The 15,704-nt window shown below is 41.1% G+C and overlaps 1 protein-coding gene across 5 annotated transcripts in view; it reads right to left on the bottom strand.

Annotated features, from left to right (window-relative positions):
- The window catches only part of SECISBP2 (SECIS binding protein 2), a 39,359-nt gene extending 24,051 nt beyond the window's left edge, over positions 1-15,308 (bottom strand). For 2 of the 5 annotated variants that reach the window (XM_040237762.1, XM_040237770.1), the window contains exons 1-7: positions 15,129-15,308; positions 13,980-14,128; positions 9,039-9,288; positions 8,717-8,825; positions 7,260-7,489; positions 4,014-4,095; positions 2,262-2,467 (exon numbers count right to left, since the gene is read on the bottom strand). In XM_040237762.1, the coding sequence (XP_040093696.1) occupies positions 2,262-2,467; positions 4,014-4,095; positions 7,260-7,489; positions 8,717-8,825; positions 9,039-9,288; positions 13,980-14,128; positions 15,129-15,164 (1,062 nt within the window). In that variant the 5' untranslated portion in view covers positions 15,165-15,308. Of the gene's footprint in view, positions 1-2,261; positions 2,468-4,013; positions 4,096-7,259; positions 7,490-8,716; positions 8,826-9,038; positions 9,289-13,979; positions 14,129-15,128 lie in introns of those variants that run through there. The other 3 variants (XM_040237785.1, XM_040237781.1, XM_040237788.1) reach the window with 2 other exon arrangements.
- Between the last annotated feature and the right edge of the window lie 396 nt (positions 15,309-15,704).

Below are 15,704 nucleotides of genomic sequence, written 5' to 3' on the forward strand. Positions count from 1 at the left end.
AGCCTCCTGGCCTTTCCTCAGTCAGGTCAAGTATGCTTTAGCTTCAGGCCCTTTGCACTTAACACTCACATAGCTGGATCTAGACTACCATTTACTTCCTCATTTTAGCTCAAGAGTCACCCACCTCTATCTAACCTCTCACTCTCCATCGTCTTTGGAGCACTAATCCCCATCTGACAAACTGTGTCTTGGTCTGCAGACAGCTAGTCTCTCTCCAATAGAATGGCGGCTCTAAGAGGACAGGACATTTTTAATGTCTGAGACCCTGCTTTGCCCCAATGAGACCTCACCCTTCAGAGGTAAAAAGTCTCAATTAAGAGACTTTTTAAAAAGAATATTTAAAAGAATATCTATTTAAAAGAATATTAAAAAGAATTAATTAAAAAGAATATTTATCTACTAACCCGGAGGGGCCATCCATGGTAGCCTGTTAAGTGAAAAAGGCAACTTTCATATGTAATATGTATAGAATTATCCCATTTCTGTTCTTAAAAAAAAAAAATTAAACTAAATAAACTTCTTTCTTTATTTCCGTTTTCAGAAGCCCTAAGGTGGAACAGAGGGTTGCCCAGGTGATTTAGCAGTAAAGACTCTGCATGCATTGCAGGAGATATAGGTTCAACCCCAGGATCAGGAAGATTCCCCAGAGGAGGAAATGGCTACCCACTCCAGTATTCTTGTTGGGAAAATCCCATGGACTGAGGAGCATCATGGGCTACAGTCTGAGGGGTCGTGAAGAATCAGACGCGACTGAGAGACTGAGCACATCACAACAAAAGGTGGGACAGACAGCAGGCTGCTAACGAAGGCTCTTGGAGCGGGGGGGACCAAAGGGCTATAGGACAAGGACCTTTTCCATAATTAGATCTTTGTAACATTACAAGCGCTTTTTCAGTAATAAAAACTCCCAACACAGACAGTTTTAGAGGGAAGGGGGAAAAACAACCAAAACATTAAGACCACAATGCAAAGTGATCTGGGTCATAAGATAACCAGTGATCTTCATTTTCTAATCTTTATTTTGGAACTTCTTAACAATAAACTTCTCTTACACCTTTAATTAAAAAATAATTTTTATTCAGGTCTAGCATAGTCTCTTACTTCTCTGTACATTCATTCCATTAATTTCTGAGAGTTTGATACTGAAACTCCAACTTAAAAATCTTAATTTATGTACTTAAACAATTGTAATATATAGTGGGAACTATACGTAACTTTGTTCTGTATTTTCCTAGTCTCTTGTAAACGTGTTACCATAATCTCATAATTTAAAAAATAAAAAGAAAGAAATAAAAAAAAATTTTTTTAAGATGCTAGGAAAATAAAACAAACTCTGCTAACTCTTAGAGTGTTAAATGCTGGTTTAGATGGTAACATGGTGGCCTGTTGTGTAACCTACGCCCAGATGTCGATGGGGCCTTGGAGCTGGCCGGTCTCTGTGTCTATGGAGGGGGTCTCACCACCGCCTCCTGTGTTCCTGAAGTATGTGCATGAAGCTGCAGGAACAGGCACATGGGTCTAACTTCACCATTAACTGTCACCAGCGCAGATTCCCTCAACCAACCAAGTATAAACACACAATTCTTTTTTGTGTGGGATGGTCTAAGACATTTTGGATACTGAAAAGTATCCCAATACTCAAAATGCTAGGAAACCAGTACAAAAAATACTACCCCATACTTCAATCTAAAATAATGTATCAGTATAGAAAGAAAATCAAGAACAAAATCTAGCCTACCCTTATAAAACGCTCTTCAAGAAACAAATCTAGGGATTGAAAAATAACAGCTTAAAATTATTTGAACTGAAAAGAAAAAATGAATTCTGAAATGCTATCTTACAGTAAGTAGGTGGCAAGTAACCAAGAATCAATTAGCATACTAGATAATTACAAAATGGGGCATACAATTATTTTGCTATCAGTACTTGTAGCAATATAAATTCAACAGACAAAAGACTGCAGTATTTTAAATACCAGAGCATAAGTTTCTTCCAGCATCTCTCTTTTAAAGAATTCAAAACAGTCAATGACATTTTAAGACCACGGGTCTAAAACACACATCCTCACTCATATTTAAAAGGGATCACTTGTGCCCTTCAAATACTTGTGTCCCTCTTGAAAAAAGAATAAGACCTCAAGTACAACCAACTCAGATTAGTGCCTATAGTACCGAATGAAACACCTTCATTGAGGCTTTCAGAGAGAAAAACTATCCAGTGAGTGGTACAGGAGAGCAACATGAACAAAGTGTGACGCGTACCTTTTCAGTAAGATGGACAACGTGTTTCTCTTTGTAGGGAGGCTCCAAAGATAAAACTTCAGAAGATGACATACTATCATTTTTAGGATCTGCTGATGAAGCAACCATCTTTAGGTTTATCATGGAAGTAACATTTTTAGGGGCTGGTGACAGTTCTGTAGATAATGTCTGCCGAACAACATAACCCATTGGTGTCCAAGATAATTCTGCTCAAAGATAACCAAAATTGTTGAACAATCCCAACAGTAAAAAGGAAATTCCTTAGAAATTCCAAGCATGCATTACATGAAGTACTCAAGAGCATAGTTAAACTAAGGTACTGTTCTGAACACTGTAGGAAACTACAGTTTCCATTAAATTTGCTTTTCTTCTTGGAACATGCAAGCTGAATTAACTTGAAAGGGGGACTGACTATCCTAGGATCTGCTCTTTTTAACTTGGGGTTGCAGGCAGTAAACAAATAATAGTTTCCATTAAAAAATAATAATCCACAATACATCCACATGGCAAACACACAGAAATACTGAGCTGAAGATCAAACTATGGCCCTACTAACCTTGATGTGTACTTCTAAACATCAGAAGTCAAAGATCACTAGACTTCAGCTACCAAAGTAACTGGTAATTTATTTCTTTTTAGAACACAGGCATAAATACAGCAACACTACTCCTTAGGTGCTCATGAAACTCTATACACAGACAAAACAAAAGGACATCCATCAGGACACAGGCAGGTCATGTCAGCAGCCTGTGGCCACCCCACAGTGGAAAGACAGACTGTTTTTGTCACCATAGAGCTACACATCTTCACAGCAGCTGCTGAAGTGAGGATCTTGTATTGAATCACATATGTACCAAACATGCTAACACCATAGGAAACACAGCTATTCATAAATCAAGAATAACTGTGTAAAAAGATCTTCTGTTAGGACAAGTTACCCACAAAAATTTCAAAAGCAGAATCTACTGAACTCATTCTGAATATCTCACTTCTGCACCAGGCTAGGACAGACCAGCAGTTCTCAAAGTTCTGAGACTCCCAGGACCCTTTCAGGGGTCCAGAGTCAAAACTGTTTTCTTGGTAATAGGAATGTGTCATCTGCCTTCCCTACTCTCTTGCTCAGAGAGGTATAGTACAGTGGGGTTTAAGACAGTATGACAGTGGAACAGCTGAATGCCAAAACAGATCTCCTGAGCTGGGTGTTAAAAGAGTTGCTAAAATGTAAAGCTGCTCTCCTCTCCTGACTTTAACTTTGGGAAATGGCTACCTTTTAAAATTAAAACATGCTGTGTTAACCTGTAATAAGTTTATTGTTACTTTTAAGCAAATTAATAAGTATTTTAGTACTTCTCAGTTTTAAACCTCAGATTTTACAAACATTGACAATTATCCAAATAAACACTCTTCGGGGTTTCCAACGGTGTTAAGGGGTCCTGAGACCAAAACTGTGAGAACTACTGGTATATGAAATGCTTAAGAAAGTGGTCATTCCTGAGTTCATAAAATGTCTCCCTTAGCCTGATGAACATTTTATTGAGAATTCCTTACTTGTATGTAGTTTATATTCCTTGTGCAAGGAAGTAGGATCTTACCCACTTAACTTCAATCTTCTAACAACGATGCCAGTTTATCAACAACCCATCAACTCCCTTAAAGAAGGCCTTAAAAACAGAAACATTTCAACAGCACTAGCCTGAAAATAAGAAAACAGACAACTGATTTTCTAAAATAGTATTTGGTAGCCACTCTTACCTCTTGTACATGAAGAGGGACTGGTAACAGCATTATCGGTTACAGACTCAGTCCGATTATTATTTTTCACCACTATTTCACCCTAAAAAGCAAACCAGTTGTTTTCTTACTAGTTCAAACTAAAAATAATCATTATTTTAAAAACATATAGCCTCCTTCACCATTCTTAAAATCTGCAAAATATAGGCTAATTAAAAATTCCAAACATGTAAGTACATAACGTACAAAGTTAAATTACTTTCTTTTGCCAAATCTCATTCCCCAGAGGAAAAACCACCCATCTACAGCTTAGCTACTAGCATCCTAGGTTTCGTCGCTTCAGAGATAAACATCTGTGTATCATTTTAAATGGATCTCAATAATGAGATCACACCACACATAGTATCAAGTTAACATAATAATTTCCAAGTCAGCGAAGATTCTTAAAAGCCAAAGTGCCTGCTGTAAAAGGAAAAGCTGTTTTCATCACACCCCCACACCAAAGCTCAAAAAAATATTCCTGAAAAAGTCCACAAAAGCAAATACAAGTCTTCGAATGTGTACTTCCTTTTATAGACAGAAAGCTGCATCATGCATGGAACAAGAGGAAACGAATGACATTCAGGGACAAGAGAGTACATTAAGAGAGACCTCAAAGTGACCAGCAGCACCCAAGGCGAAAGGAAACTAATAAACTCAAACTAAGTGGCTTTAAAAAAAATTCTGAGTTCATATGCTTCAAAAATTTACCCATTTTACCATTTCATCTAAGCTTAGTTAAAAAAAAAATAATTGTGCAGCAGCTAAAACTGCTAACTGCTGAATACGCCTTGTGCCACTTCTCTACCTAGTAGAAACCTGGCAACCTCAAAGAGCTTCTTCAGAACCATGGAAAGAACATGCTCCGTAACTAGGGCAGAAAGCCACCATTTTCATTAAAAACAAAAATATAGTAAAATCCTCCAAGGCATATCCGCTGATTCCTGGCCCCATGGCAGAGCTCACTAAGAGCCTGGAAATGCTTACATCGCCCTGGGCCCTCCTGCCCCAGGACTTCCCCAGGCAAGGACCTAGCACTTCCCTCCAGAGAGCAAGCATGGGTTCCTGGGTTGGCAGGTATCACTTGCTAACCTGCAAATTCCAAATCACTGCCTGACACAGCATACAAATCTTGCAGGAGGTGTCGCCTAGAGCGCTTGCCCCTTCGAGGGAGTCCGGAGCTGTTTGCTTCAATCTGCTGGGGGCCTGAGGCCCCACCTCTGAATAGGATCTTTATAATTTCAGCACGTTACCTCAAATAAATGCAAGACAAAGGCCACTAGGGAAGTAAATTTTTACTTTGAAATGAAGCATTTCTGGAAACTCTAAAGGCATGGGGAGGTACGGAGTTAGGCAAAGAGAAAGATGCCATTCTCCCTTCTATTGGCACTTTTCTCAGCTTCTAAAACACTGGGCTAGTTCTGGAGGAGGTGATGTGGCATCAGCATAGCCCTGTGGAAGTGGCCACACTCTGAGAAACAAATTCTATTCTGGCGCCATTTGGAGGCTGCTGCGTTCCCTAGGGGATTCCAGACAGACACAGCACATAAACATGTTAAGTCATCAAGTAGAAAATTAAATCCATCAAATGAGAAAATAAATGATTAAAATGCAGCCTGCTCTTTGAGGAAACATAACGCTTATGCTCACCAAAGTCAATGAAACACTAGAAATGGCTTACCTATTCAAGAATGATTAAGTAAATTACATGTATCAATATCAAAGATTCAATGCAAGTTATATGTCCAAAAACTATTTAATGATATGGGAAGATTACCATAAAAGTTTTAAAAAATTCAAACACAAACTTGTACATATGTATTCTTAATTGAAGGAAATGCCCCTCAATTCCCACACTTTAACACTAAAAAAAGACTAAGTGCCAAACATGGTTTGCTCTTGGTTGTACAACTTTAGACAGTTTGTTTTTTCTTAATATTCTTCTGGTGTCCTGTTACTAACACCATGAGGAAAAAAAGTTTCTTTTTATAGGAAAGTTGAGGAAAAACAAAACAACTCCACATACAATTCAAGAGTGTGAATATACAAGGCACTGAGTGCGTAAACCTCCCCACACAGCATGAGGTGCCCTACTCGTCCACATGTGCCGTACTCACACAGCAAGTGAGCACGACATAAAGCGTCAGCCATGCCCCTGCCCACCCTGGACCCTATGTACCCTGTACTACTTTTGTGAGAGCTCAGAGGCTTGGAATTATCCACTGACCACCCACGACGAAGGCATGGAGCCCCTCAACTACTCAGCTATTCCATACACCCAGCCAGGGCCCAGAAAACAGCCACACAACTGCTAAATGAAACTGATTTTTCTCTATCAGTCAACCAGCCTTACTTATCGCCACCATGTAAAAGGAAAACACCCAGGTGGGACAGCCTAAGGGTCGACATGTTGGGAATGATTTGTTTTCAGAACATTATATAAGCCGCTACCACCAAGTCTTCAGAGGCTTCAGGATCCAGGCACCCAAAAGAAGCACTAGGGCAGGAAATGTAAATTCTTTCTCCATTCAAAAGGTATATGAACTGGGACGCTCTGTTTTCCTCATTGTTTCCTCTTTCTCTTTGCCTCTACACAGGAATGGGCCTCAATTTGTCAAAAGCCATTTTAGCAACTATAACCCAACAAAATTTTTTCCTGGAAATCTCAAAATCTGTGTGACAGGAAAACGCTTCAATCTGATGGACTAAAACTTGAGATCAAATACTGAATACAGTGCAATTTAACACTTACTGCAGTGAGATTTTCTGTATCATTGACAGGACAGAGGTGCAGATAAAACTGCCTGGGAAAATCAGAAGTTACACTGTGCAGTTCTAACATTACTATTTGATTTTAAAAATACTTTTCTCTGTACTGAAAACAGTGTTATCAGAATGCAATGGTAGAAACAACATTTTCACAATGGGCTATGGAATTTAGTTGAACCAACGCCAGAATCTTCTCCTCCTGAGGCATGGCAATGCTTTCTAGCCACCAGACATAAAGACACTTGCTAAGTGATTCTCTGGAAAGAGCAACACCAGGTGTTACAGCCTGACCATAAACAGCTCCAACAACACAGAAAGTCACCTAAGCGCACTTAAGAGGCCCCTGCCACCCCAAGATGTGAAGTGTATGTAGCGTTTCAGGTGATGTCCTTGCGTAACTGTCCATCACTGAGGGGAAAAGAAGGAAGAGGGGAACAAAGAGCAGGAGGCTGCACTCACCTCTGATAACCCTGCAGAGGGTGTCCCCATTTCTCTGAGAAGAGAAATGTCAGTAGAGGTGGAGCGTAAAGGCCCCCACTTGGTCTGCTTTTGTATCTTTGGTATCTCACTGTTCTCTGGACTCTGCAGTTCAGGAAAATCCAACCTGGTAAATCCAAACTCAGGTTTGGAGGCAGATCCACTCTTTTCAATGATTCTGGATTTCCTGTCTGTTCGTTTATAATAACCATCTGCATTTACAGAATTAAAAAGGTAAAAATTTAGAGGTTGTTTGATGACCTGTACTCACACTTCAGTTGCAGTGTAGAAAGTCTATTGCTACTGATGCAACAACATATTATTGTCCAAACAGCCTAATTTTTGGTAGCGTTGTTAACCTCTGAAACAGTGGAAAACATAAATGACCATGGGGGTCACCAAGCAGAAAAAAGCAACATGCTGCAAATCTTAGGAGTAATTCTCAACTGGATGAAATAGTTACCTTAACCTGATTGTGCAGCTGGGCATTTCAATTATTCTCAAAACACACTTTAGAGTTTTGTGAGATTAAGGGGACTCTTGCGAATTTCCTTTAAATAATAAATTTTCCATATTTTAGTTTGCTGGAACGAACTAGAGGAAAACAAGTATTAATAGAATTAAACTTATAACCTCTCTCCCACCTTTCTCCTTCAGATGCAAACGAATGATGCCGTAGGTTACAATTCCATAAAGCCCCAGCATTTTAAAAATTGTTTAATTATACGGCTAGAGTTATTCCAGTTAACTGTTCAACTCTTCTTTCACATTACCATGTACCAGAAGATTTATAAATGACATCAACACAAAGAGAAAATGCTATGTATCAAATAACAGTAAATTACACAAGTAAATAAAATGACAAACCATTCCCAGTAAGTATACTATTACAGAGGTTTTAAGTTATTACATAAATAGATGATGGCTGTGATCAAGGTGCAATAGTAAATAATTAACAGGAAAAAAAACCAAGGTATCATGTGTAATCACTAACTTTCAACCAGAGACTGGAAGAGCAGTTCCTAAGCCCAGAACAGACATGTCCTTTGAATAACCACCCTGCCCTGGGTTTGGTATTGTTCAGGATGGGATTTAAACTGCAGTCAACTCTCTCCCCTACTGAAAAGTGTTCCAACAGAAAACCAAAGAAGCTATTTTAGGGATCAACATGATCAAATACAGTATAAGGATATGGCTGTAATTCACTATTTAACAAGTGTTTTGAGGTGGTTGATTGTCACCTACTTGCTATGTGATTTTACAGAAGTTCTTGCATAAGACAATGTAATACCATCTTTGGATAAACTCCAGGATCCCATAGGAAACTTGATTGCCTCAGTTTTTCATGATGACTAAGCCCACAACAGTTTAAAGAACAGAAATGTTTCTGGGAGTAGACAGGGTAGAATAATATAATATACAGAGTGTGTTATTTTTACCTGATTTCAAAATGGACACACGAGGTGAACCTTTGATTGGTTTTAAATCAGATGATACAGGTCCATCAGTCTTCTTACTGTCAAACTTTTGTTCATCATAGGTTTTCTTCTGCAGGAAACATTAAAAAATAGCATTTTTAAGAACACAATCACTATAAAAAAAGGCTTGAATTTGCAAATTCATAATTACTCATAACTCAAATCATTTTTTTAAAAGGTTAGATGATATCAAATTTTAAATAGCTTAAATAAATGCAAGAACTGGCCTGTTCTTTATGTTTTAAATGTTAAAGTGGCCAACAACACCAAGACATTTACAGACCTTAAACACAGCTTTTGTGTCTTGTGGGAGAGGGCACGTGTGCTCACTTCGTGGCTTCACTCTTTGAAAACCTCCAAAACAACTGGGTTGGCTGTCATCATATGGGGAGCCAGGCACTGGGCAAACATTCTGTGGTGACTGCAGGGTGTAGGGAGAGTAGGCATATGGATGAAGAGGGATCTCAGCAGAGAAATACTGAGATGGAAAAGCTGAAGCTCCAAAAGCCATATCATCAGTATAGAGTTTCTGTCTAAATAAAAAGGGTAAATTTTAGTTGCAGATTTCATACCACAAATCAAGAAGCTTAATATTTTATAATAAAATTTAAACATACTATTTTTGAGGTCATTCTTTCTAGCACTGAAATACCTCTAATTAAAAACCAAATAAAACTCTGAGCACTTCTTAACCTGCAAAGAAAGATGCTGACCTAGTTCCATTTTTTTCATTAAGCAGCTGGAACCTCCACAACAGGACCCTATTATAAGGCATATTAGAAAAGCCCAAGGATGCTCCAGCAGCTTTCCACTCTCATGCTGTCAAATATTCGGAAATGCCTCACTCTAGCAACCATGACCAAAATTTAAGCCATCTAGACCACTCTCTTGGCAGGGGGGCTTTTATAGAGCCCCAATGTCCATCCAAATCCCACCCTGACAACCTCCAGGGCCTGCTCCCTGAGGCCTCTGGGCGCCCGCAGACAGCCTGCCCAGCCCCTTTCCGGTTCCAAGCCAATGCCACACCCTGCGCTCTACTGACGCAGGGGGCTGGGACCACTATGCACAACGTGGTCCAGGAACTGCACGTCCTGCTAATAAGATGGAACTGTCTGTGAACACTGCCACTGCCTCAACTTGCTCAAGTTGCAAGGCTGGAGCGAACTATAATTTAACACTGATTTTTTTTTTTGGTGGCAAATTTAGTACAAGGCCAGAGGTTTCAACCATTTTGCAATGAAGGTTGATACAATGATAAATGCTAAGCAACTGACTTAATACAAATCACAGTATTCTCATTCCCACAAATAAGCACCAGCAGGTGTTTCCATGACTTTCCAGCGCTTTGAATTATTTGTAGCAAATCAGTGAAATCCTGAAGTGTAGGGTCCACTGAAAGGCAGGAAGAGTGAAAGCTAAGGATAACACACCCCATATGATCTTCCAATTGTTTGAATGTCAGGAGATACAAGCACAGGCACCAACTAGTAGAATTTGTATTTCTACTCTGCTACAAGTAAGAGTCTGCAATGAAGAAGGAAAGGAGTCACTATAAACAGGCTAGACCTGTAACACAGCTGCCAAGTCTCCCATGACCTCCTTCCTGTCAATCTCATTAACCTCTACTACATGCTATCTACTTCGATCACACCACTTGAAAAGCTCCACTAGCCTGGACTTGACAACCTCTGTGCTCTCTTTGCTCTCACCCATCTTCCAAAGGTTCTCTGTGGCATGATCCCCACTACACTCTCCCCATCTCACCTGTCAGACTCACTCTGAGCCAGAACCTCTCCTCATGTTGCTCAGGACTTCACTTCAACATACTTGAATTCCAGCACTTTTATCACCTCTAGGCCTCTATCTCCAACTTACAGGTCATTTTCACCCACCTAGCACATATAGATCCAAAATATAACATATGATCCCAAAACAGCCCCACTGCCAACTTATGCTCTCACAAACGATCCCAAATCTTTCCATGTATTCAACTGGAACTTGCTAGGATCTTTCCCACCAAAACCCATATGAACCCTTTTCTCCTGCAGAAGGTCTCCCTGTGTAATCAATCGGAATCCTGCAGGCCCCCAGGAATGTTCCTGATCATTGCTCACAGTGAACTTACTGTGTGTGGAAAACTTCCTGGGTACCAAGCCTTGTGTTGAGAACTTTAGAAGTCTTTGTCTCTCTTGAGCCCCTTAACAGCCCAGTGAGGTTGATGCCATTAAGCCCCGTTTAGTAGAGAAGGGAATGGCAACCCACTCCAGAATTCTTGCCTGGAGAATCCCATGGAGAGAGGAGCCTGGCAGGCTACAGTCCATGGGGTCACAAGAGTTGGACACGACTTGGCAACTAAACCACCACCAACAACAACCCAATCAAAACCTTCAAGCCCGTCTCCTTTAAAGCTGAGCCAGAAACCAGGTGTGATTATCATGATCCCACCCAAAATACTCCCAAAGTTCTCTATTTCCTATCCAACAAACCTAACTTTTCAGCTGTAACACGTAGGCCAGTTGACTAGTGGCTCATGGGATCTTACTTCTCTACTGTCTCCCAAACATATCTTGCATCTGCTCCCCTCTGACCTGTCAGGAATCCAGTCACTTCTCCACCCACCAGCCTGACATGAGCCACATTCTGTGGAGAACCACTAATTTACATAGTGTATGTGCGTGCTTAGTTGCTCAGTTGTGTCCGACTCTTGAGAACCCATGGAGCCCACCATGCTCTTCTGTCCATGGGATTTTCCAGGTACGAATACTGGAGTGGGTTGCCATTCCCTTCTCCAGGGGATCTTCCTGACACAGGGACTGAACCCAGGTCTCCTGAATTACAGGCAGATCCTTTACCACTGAGCCACCAGGGAAGCCCCAATTCTCACAAATGAGAGTTTTAACCTAAAAGCAACCACTGGTACTATAACTTTCACATTATACTATAAGATACCAAGAGCAAGAGCAGCTGAACTCAGGTCAGAAGAACTGAATGCTAATTCTGGTGCTGGTGCTACCTCCTTGAGAAATTGTGGACAAGCATTTGTAGCCTCAGTTTTTCTTGTGCAGAAATAACACTACATCTCCCTGCCAAATTCATGGATTTTGACAAGCATGAAATCAATGTGCTCAGTAATTCCCAAACAAAACACACACTTCCTCACACCTGTGTTACACAGGATTTGTCATAAAGCACATGCTATGACAATCAACAAAAGCATTTTCTGGGGAGGATGACTGGCAACAGAGAACTTACTTTGTTTGCATAACCTTTATTGGTTCATTATACCAGTAAATACTCAGTACTTCCCAAACATGGCCATTCTACACACTAGGATACTTCTAATGATATTTGTCCTGCCTATAACATAAGCTTGAAGGAGACCGGTAGTACGTTTTCTTCCATTTCCACCACAGCTCACGAGACAGGCCTTCCCCCACTTAGGAACTAGTGCTTTTCCATATAGTAGCCTTTAGCTCATGAACTCCAAATGAAAAGATGAAGTCCTTTGGCAGGCACTGCTAGAAGTACCAGAGGTGGACATTCAGCAAAAGGTCACTCACTTCCTTTAAGGACCCAGAGAACTAGGTTGCTACAGGGGAAGAAGTAGAAAAGAGGATACGCTTGTTATAGAGAATTTCAGTCCTTTTCTCAAGGCAGCAAGTGATCTCTAAACAAAATCTGATTATAGCAAAACAATTCCTAACTTATATTAGAATTAACTAGATAATCACTCCTTCACTATGTAATGTCTCACCACTTCATCCCCACTTTAAAGGCTCTCCTTCTTTCTAAGCTTGCTCTTTGGTTTCATGACTCCATTGTCCTTAAATCGTTTTCTTGTCAGGCAGGAATACTGTCAGTCAACCTTTTCAGTGGTTATAAATATTGGAAAAAAAAAATCAAAGCTATAAGGGAATAAGGGGTTAAAAAAGCATAATTTTAAAATTCAGCATTGAGCATCCTTAAGCCTCTCGTTAGTCTCAACATGTTATAGCTAGAATGCTGCTTTAGCTGTACGACTATTTTCCACCTTTATTTTAGGTCACTAGAATTTTACCCAGCAGATGGCTTAACAGTTTTTATCACAGAGTGAGATACAGCTTGTACTTTATCATGTGAGCCCATTCAAGGTAGGAAATGACTTAACTGAGAACCATGTCAACCTTGCTGCTACAAAGGAAGAAATTACAATGGAAAACTTGGCATTCCTACCAAAGACCTTCAAGCATATTCTGTCAGGACTTCAATTTCAGTCAAAAAAATATAACTTTTCTTATTTCCTAAATATACCAGACAATCCAATGATTTTCTTATTTATTCCAACTTTTATTTTTGTGAACACAGCTCTAGAATTTATATGAAGTATAAACTATCTTCAAGCACACCATGCAGTTATGCGGGGAAAAGGTAACAAGCCTGACCCAAAACAACAAAACATAAAGGTAAGGATTTTCACATAAGCATAAAGGTGATTCATGCCTTAAAAATAAATCTACAAGTAATCCACACAATCATGTGAAAAACTTAACACTTATTTTTCTAACTGCAGCTAGTAAAATGGAAACCATTTTGTAACTACCTAGAGAATAAATTCCGGGGAGGAAAAACAACATTTAAAGGACAAAATAAGCCTTCTTTCAGCTCAAATCTAGAAGAATTTATAACCAAAAATTTATAGGATCCATCTCCACAGGACAGTTACAAAGCAAAACAGTTAAAAGCAAACCTCAGCAATTTCCAAACACTTTATCTGCACAGAGGCAGCCCTGGTTGCTAGCCCTGCTCCATCACTGAGCAGCGTTTTTCAATGTTACACCCTAAAACTGAGGAGCATGTTTATTTATTTATTTGGGCTTTTCTTTGCCTCATTTGCTCTCACCCACTTGTTCCTGCCATTTCATCACCCATAAATACACGACACAGTTTTAAACTGTAGGCACAACAGACTTGCATTCCCCACTAATAAATGCAATGCAGTCTCCATATTTTCTCTGTCCCAAATAACCAAATGAATATGGAGAAAAAAAAGAAGAGCTGAATCTTCAGTTTTTGGTGTGCTACACAGTTAAGCTGTACTGTACATTTCCTTCTTGGATGAGGAGCGTCTTCTCCAGTTGCTCTGAAAACGTTAACATATAGCTGTAGAATATTTCAAGTCTAATTACCATTAAAGCCAAGCAACAAGGTCCCCATGTTAAGGCAAGACGTTGGGAAAAATACATACTCAGGCACTGCTAGTTCTTGGACACATGGATAGTACGGGGTGGCTGCACAGCTGGGGAAAACCCGTGCTTCCGAAGGCTCTGACCATCCCACGTTGAGCCCAGCAAATTTGGGGACAAATGGTTTGACATCTGCTGACAACTTGATGCTCTGAGGAGAAAAAGGGGGTTATAGCTACAAACTTTCTAAGATGAACCAAGTGGGGCAAAAAACAACAAACAGTCCCTCCCATCTCAAAGCCCCAGAAATGCTAATCCCAATGCTGCCGTTCAAATATATCTGCCCAGCAAAGACGAGAATTTGTTAGCAATTTCTTCCCAAACCCTTTTTCACTAGAAAAGCCAGTCTATCAAATATAAAAAATGGAAAATAAGGATAACCATTTAAAGTGGGAGTAAAAGTCAACCCAGACTGTAGAGTAAGAATACAAGTGACCTTTCCTTATCTTTAAGGTAGAATACAGTAGTTTACCTTTCGGCTGAGTTAAAGGATAATAAACTATCAAACTTAACTACAGCACTTAAAACACACATGCTCCTTAGCCTTTATTGGTTCTATTAAATTTCTCAAAGAACTTAGAACAGCTGCTTTTCACTCAGCCAACCAATAAAGGCTGTTTTGTTAAAAACCAAAAGTAAGTTTTGCCAGAAAATCTTTGTATCGCCACGAGCCCTTGAAATAGGAATATAAAATATCTGTTGGATTTTTCTTTCCGTTTTTAGATCTGTATTGAGAAATTTACTTTCACTAGCAACTTATAATCATGTTTTTTCATTCGTGTGAAAGCCGGTTTTTGCGATTGTCAGGGCTCCTGCTAGAGGTTACTCTTAAGCTAGTCGAGCAGAGACTTCCGCTTCAGAAAACGTATTCACAAGCTTTAAACAAGTGGTTCCTGCTCACGAATGCGGTAAGGAGACACGGTCGCGCAGCTCCTCCGCAGCCTCAGGACTAGTGGCAGTTTCCCATCGACGGAATCCTTCCTCATTTCGTTTAACCGCGGGCCGTGTGGACGCGCCCGGGGCTACGGGTCGCGGCCGCCCGGCCCGACACCCCCCGCCCTGTTCCCAACCAGCCTCCGGCCCACGCTACCAGTTCCCACCCCATCCGCGCAAGGCCAGCACTCTGGGAGGCCCAGGGCCGCCATCCTCACCTCGGCCGCGAGCTCCCGCCGCCCCTCCGATGCCATGGCGGGTGGCTGGGAAGAGGTCCGGCCGGGGAGGCCAGTAGCCGCCCTATCGGCTGGCTGGACCGAAGGGCGACAACCCTCCTCCCCGCCTTTCCACCGTCGGAGAGGACGCCAGGAAGTGCGTCACAAGAACGCGCCTCGGCCCGCCTTACTTCCGGTCGGAAATGCGCGGGGCGGCAGTTCTGCGACTGCGCAAGGTATCCGGGATGGTGAGTACTTGAAGCTGCATCGTCGCGCGTGTAGTTTGGAGTTAACATGAGACTGTCGCCGCAGAGATAGCGGACAAACCGCGGGATGTGGTTAGCCAGGCCCCCACGAGGGGTCGGTGCATGGGGTGGCGGGCACCTGGAGCGAGAGAAAGGTCTGTGGGGAGTTGGGGGCCTTAAGGAAACGGCACACCTTGTGGACCTTTAAAGGGAGAAAGTCAACAAGATTTGGCATCTTACATTTCCAGGAACCTAGAGCAGTTTGGAGAAGGCAATGGCAACCCACTCCAGTACTCTTGCCTGGAAAATCTCATGGGCGGAGGAGCCTGGCAGG

Source organism: Oryx dammah, unplaced genomic scaffold (genome assembly GCF_014754425.2).
Source record: "Oryx dammah isolate SB20612 unplaced genomic scaffold, SCBI_Odam_1.1 HiC_scaffold_1, whole genome shotgun sequence".
In the NCBI taxonomy this organism is placed as follows: domain Eukaryota; kingdom Metazoa; phylum Chordata; class Mammalia; order Artiodactyla; family Bovidae; genus Oryx; species Oryx dammah.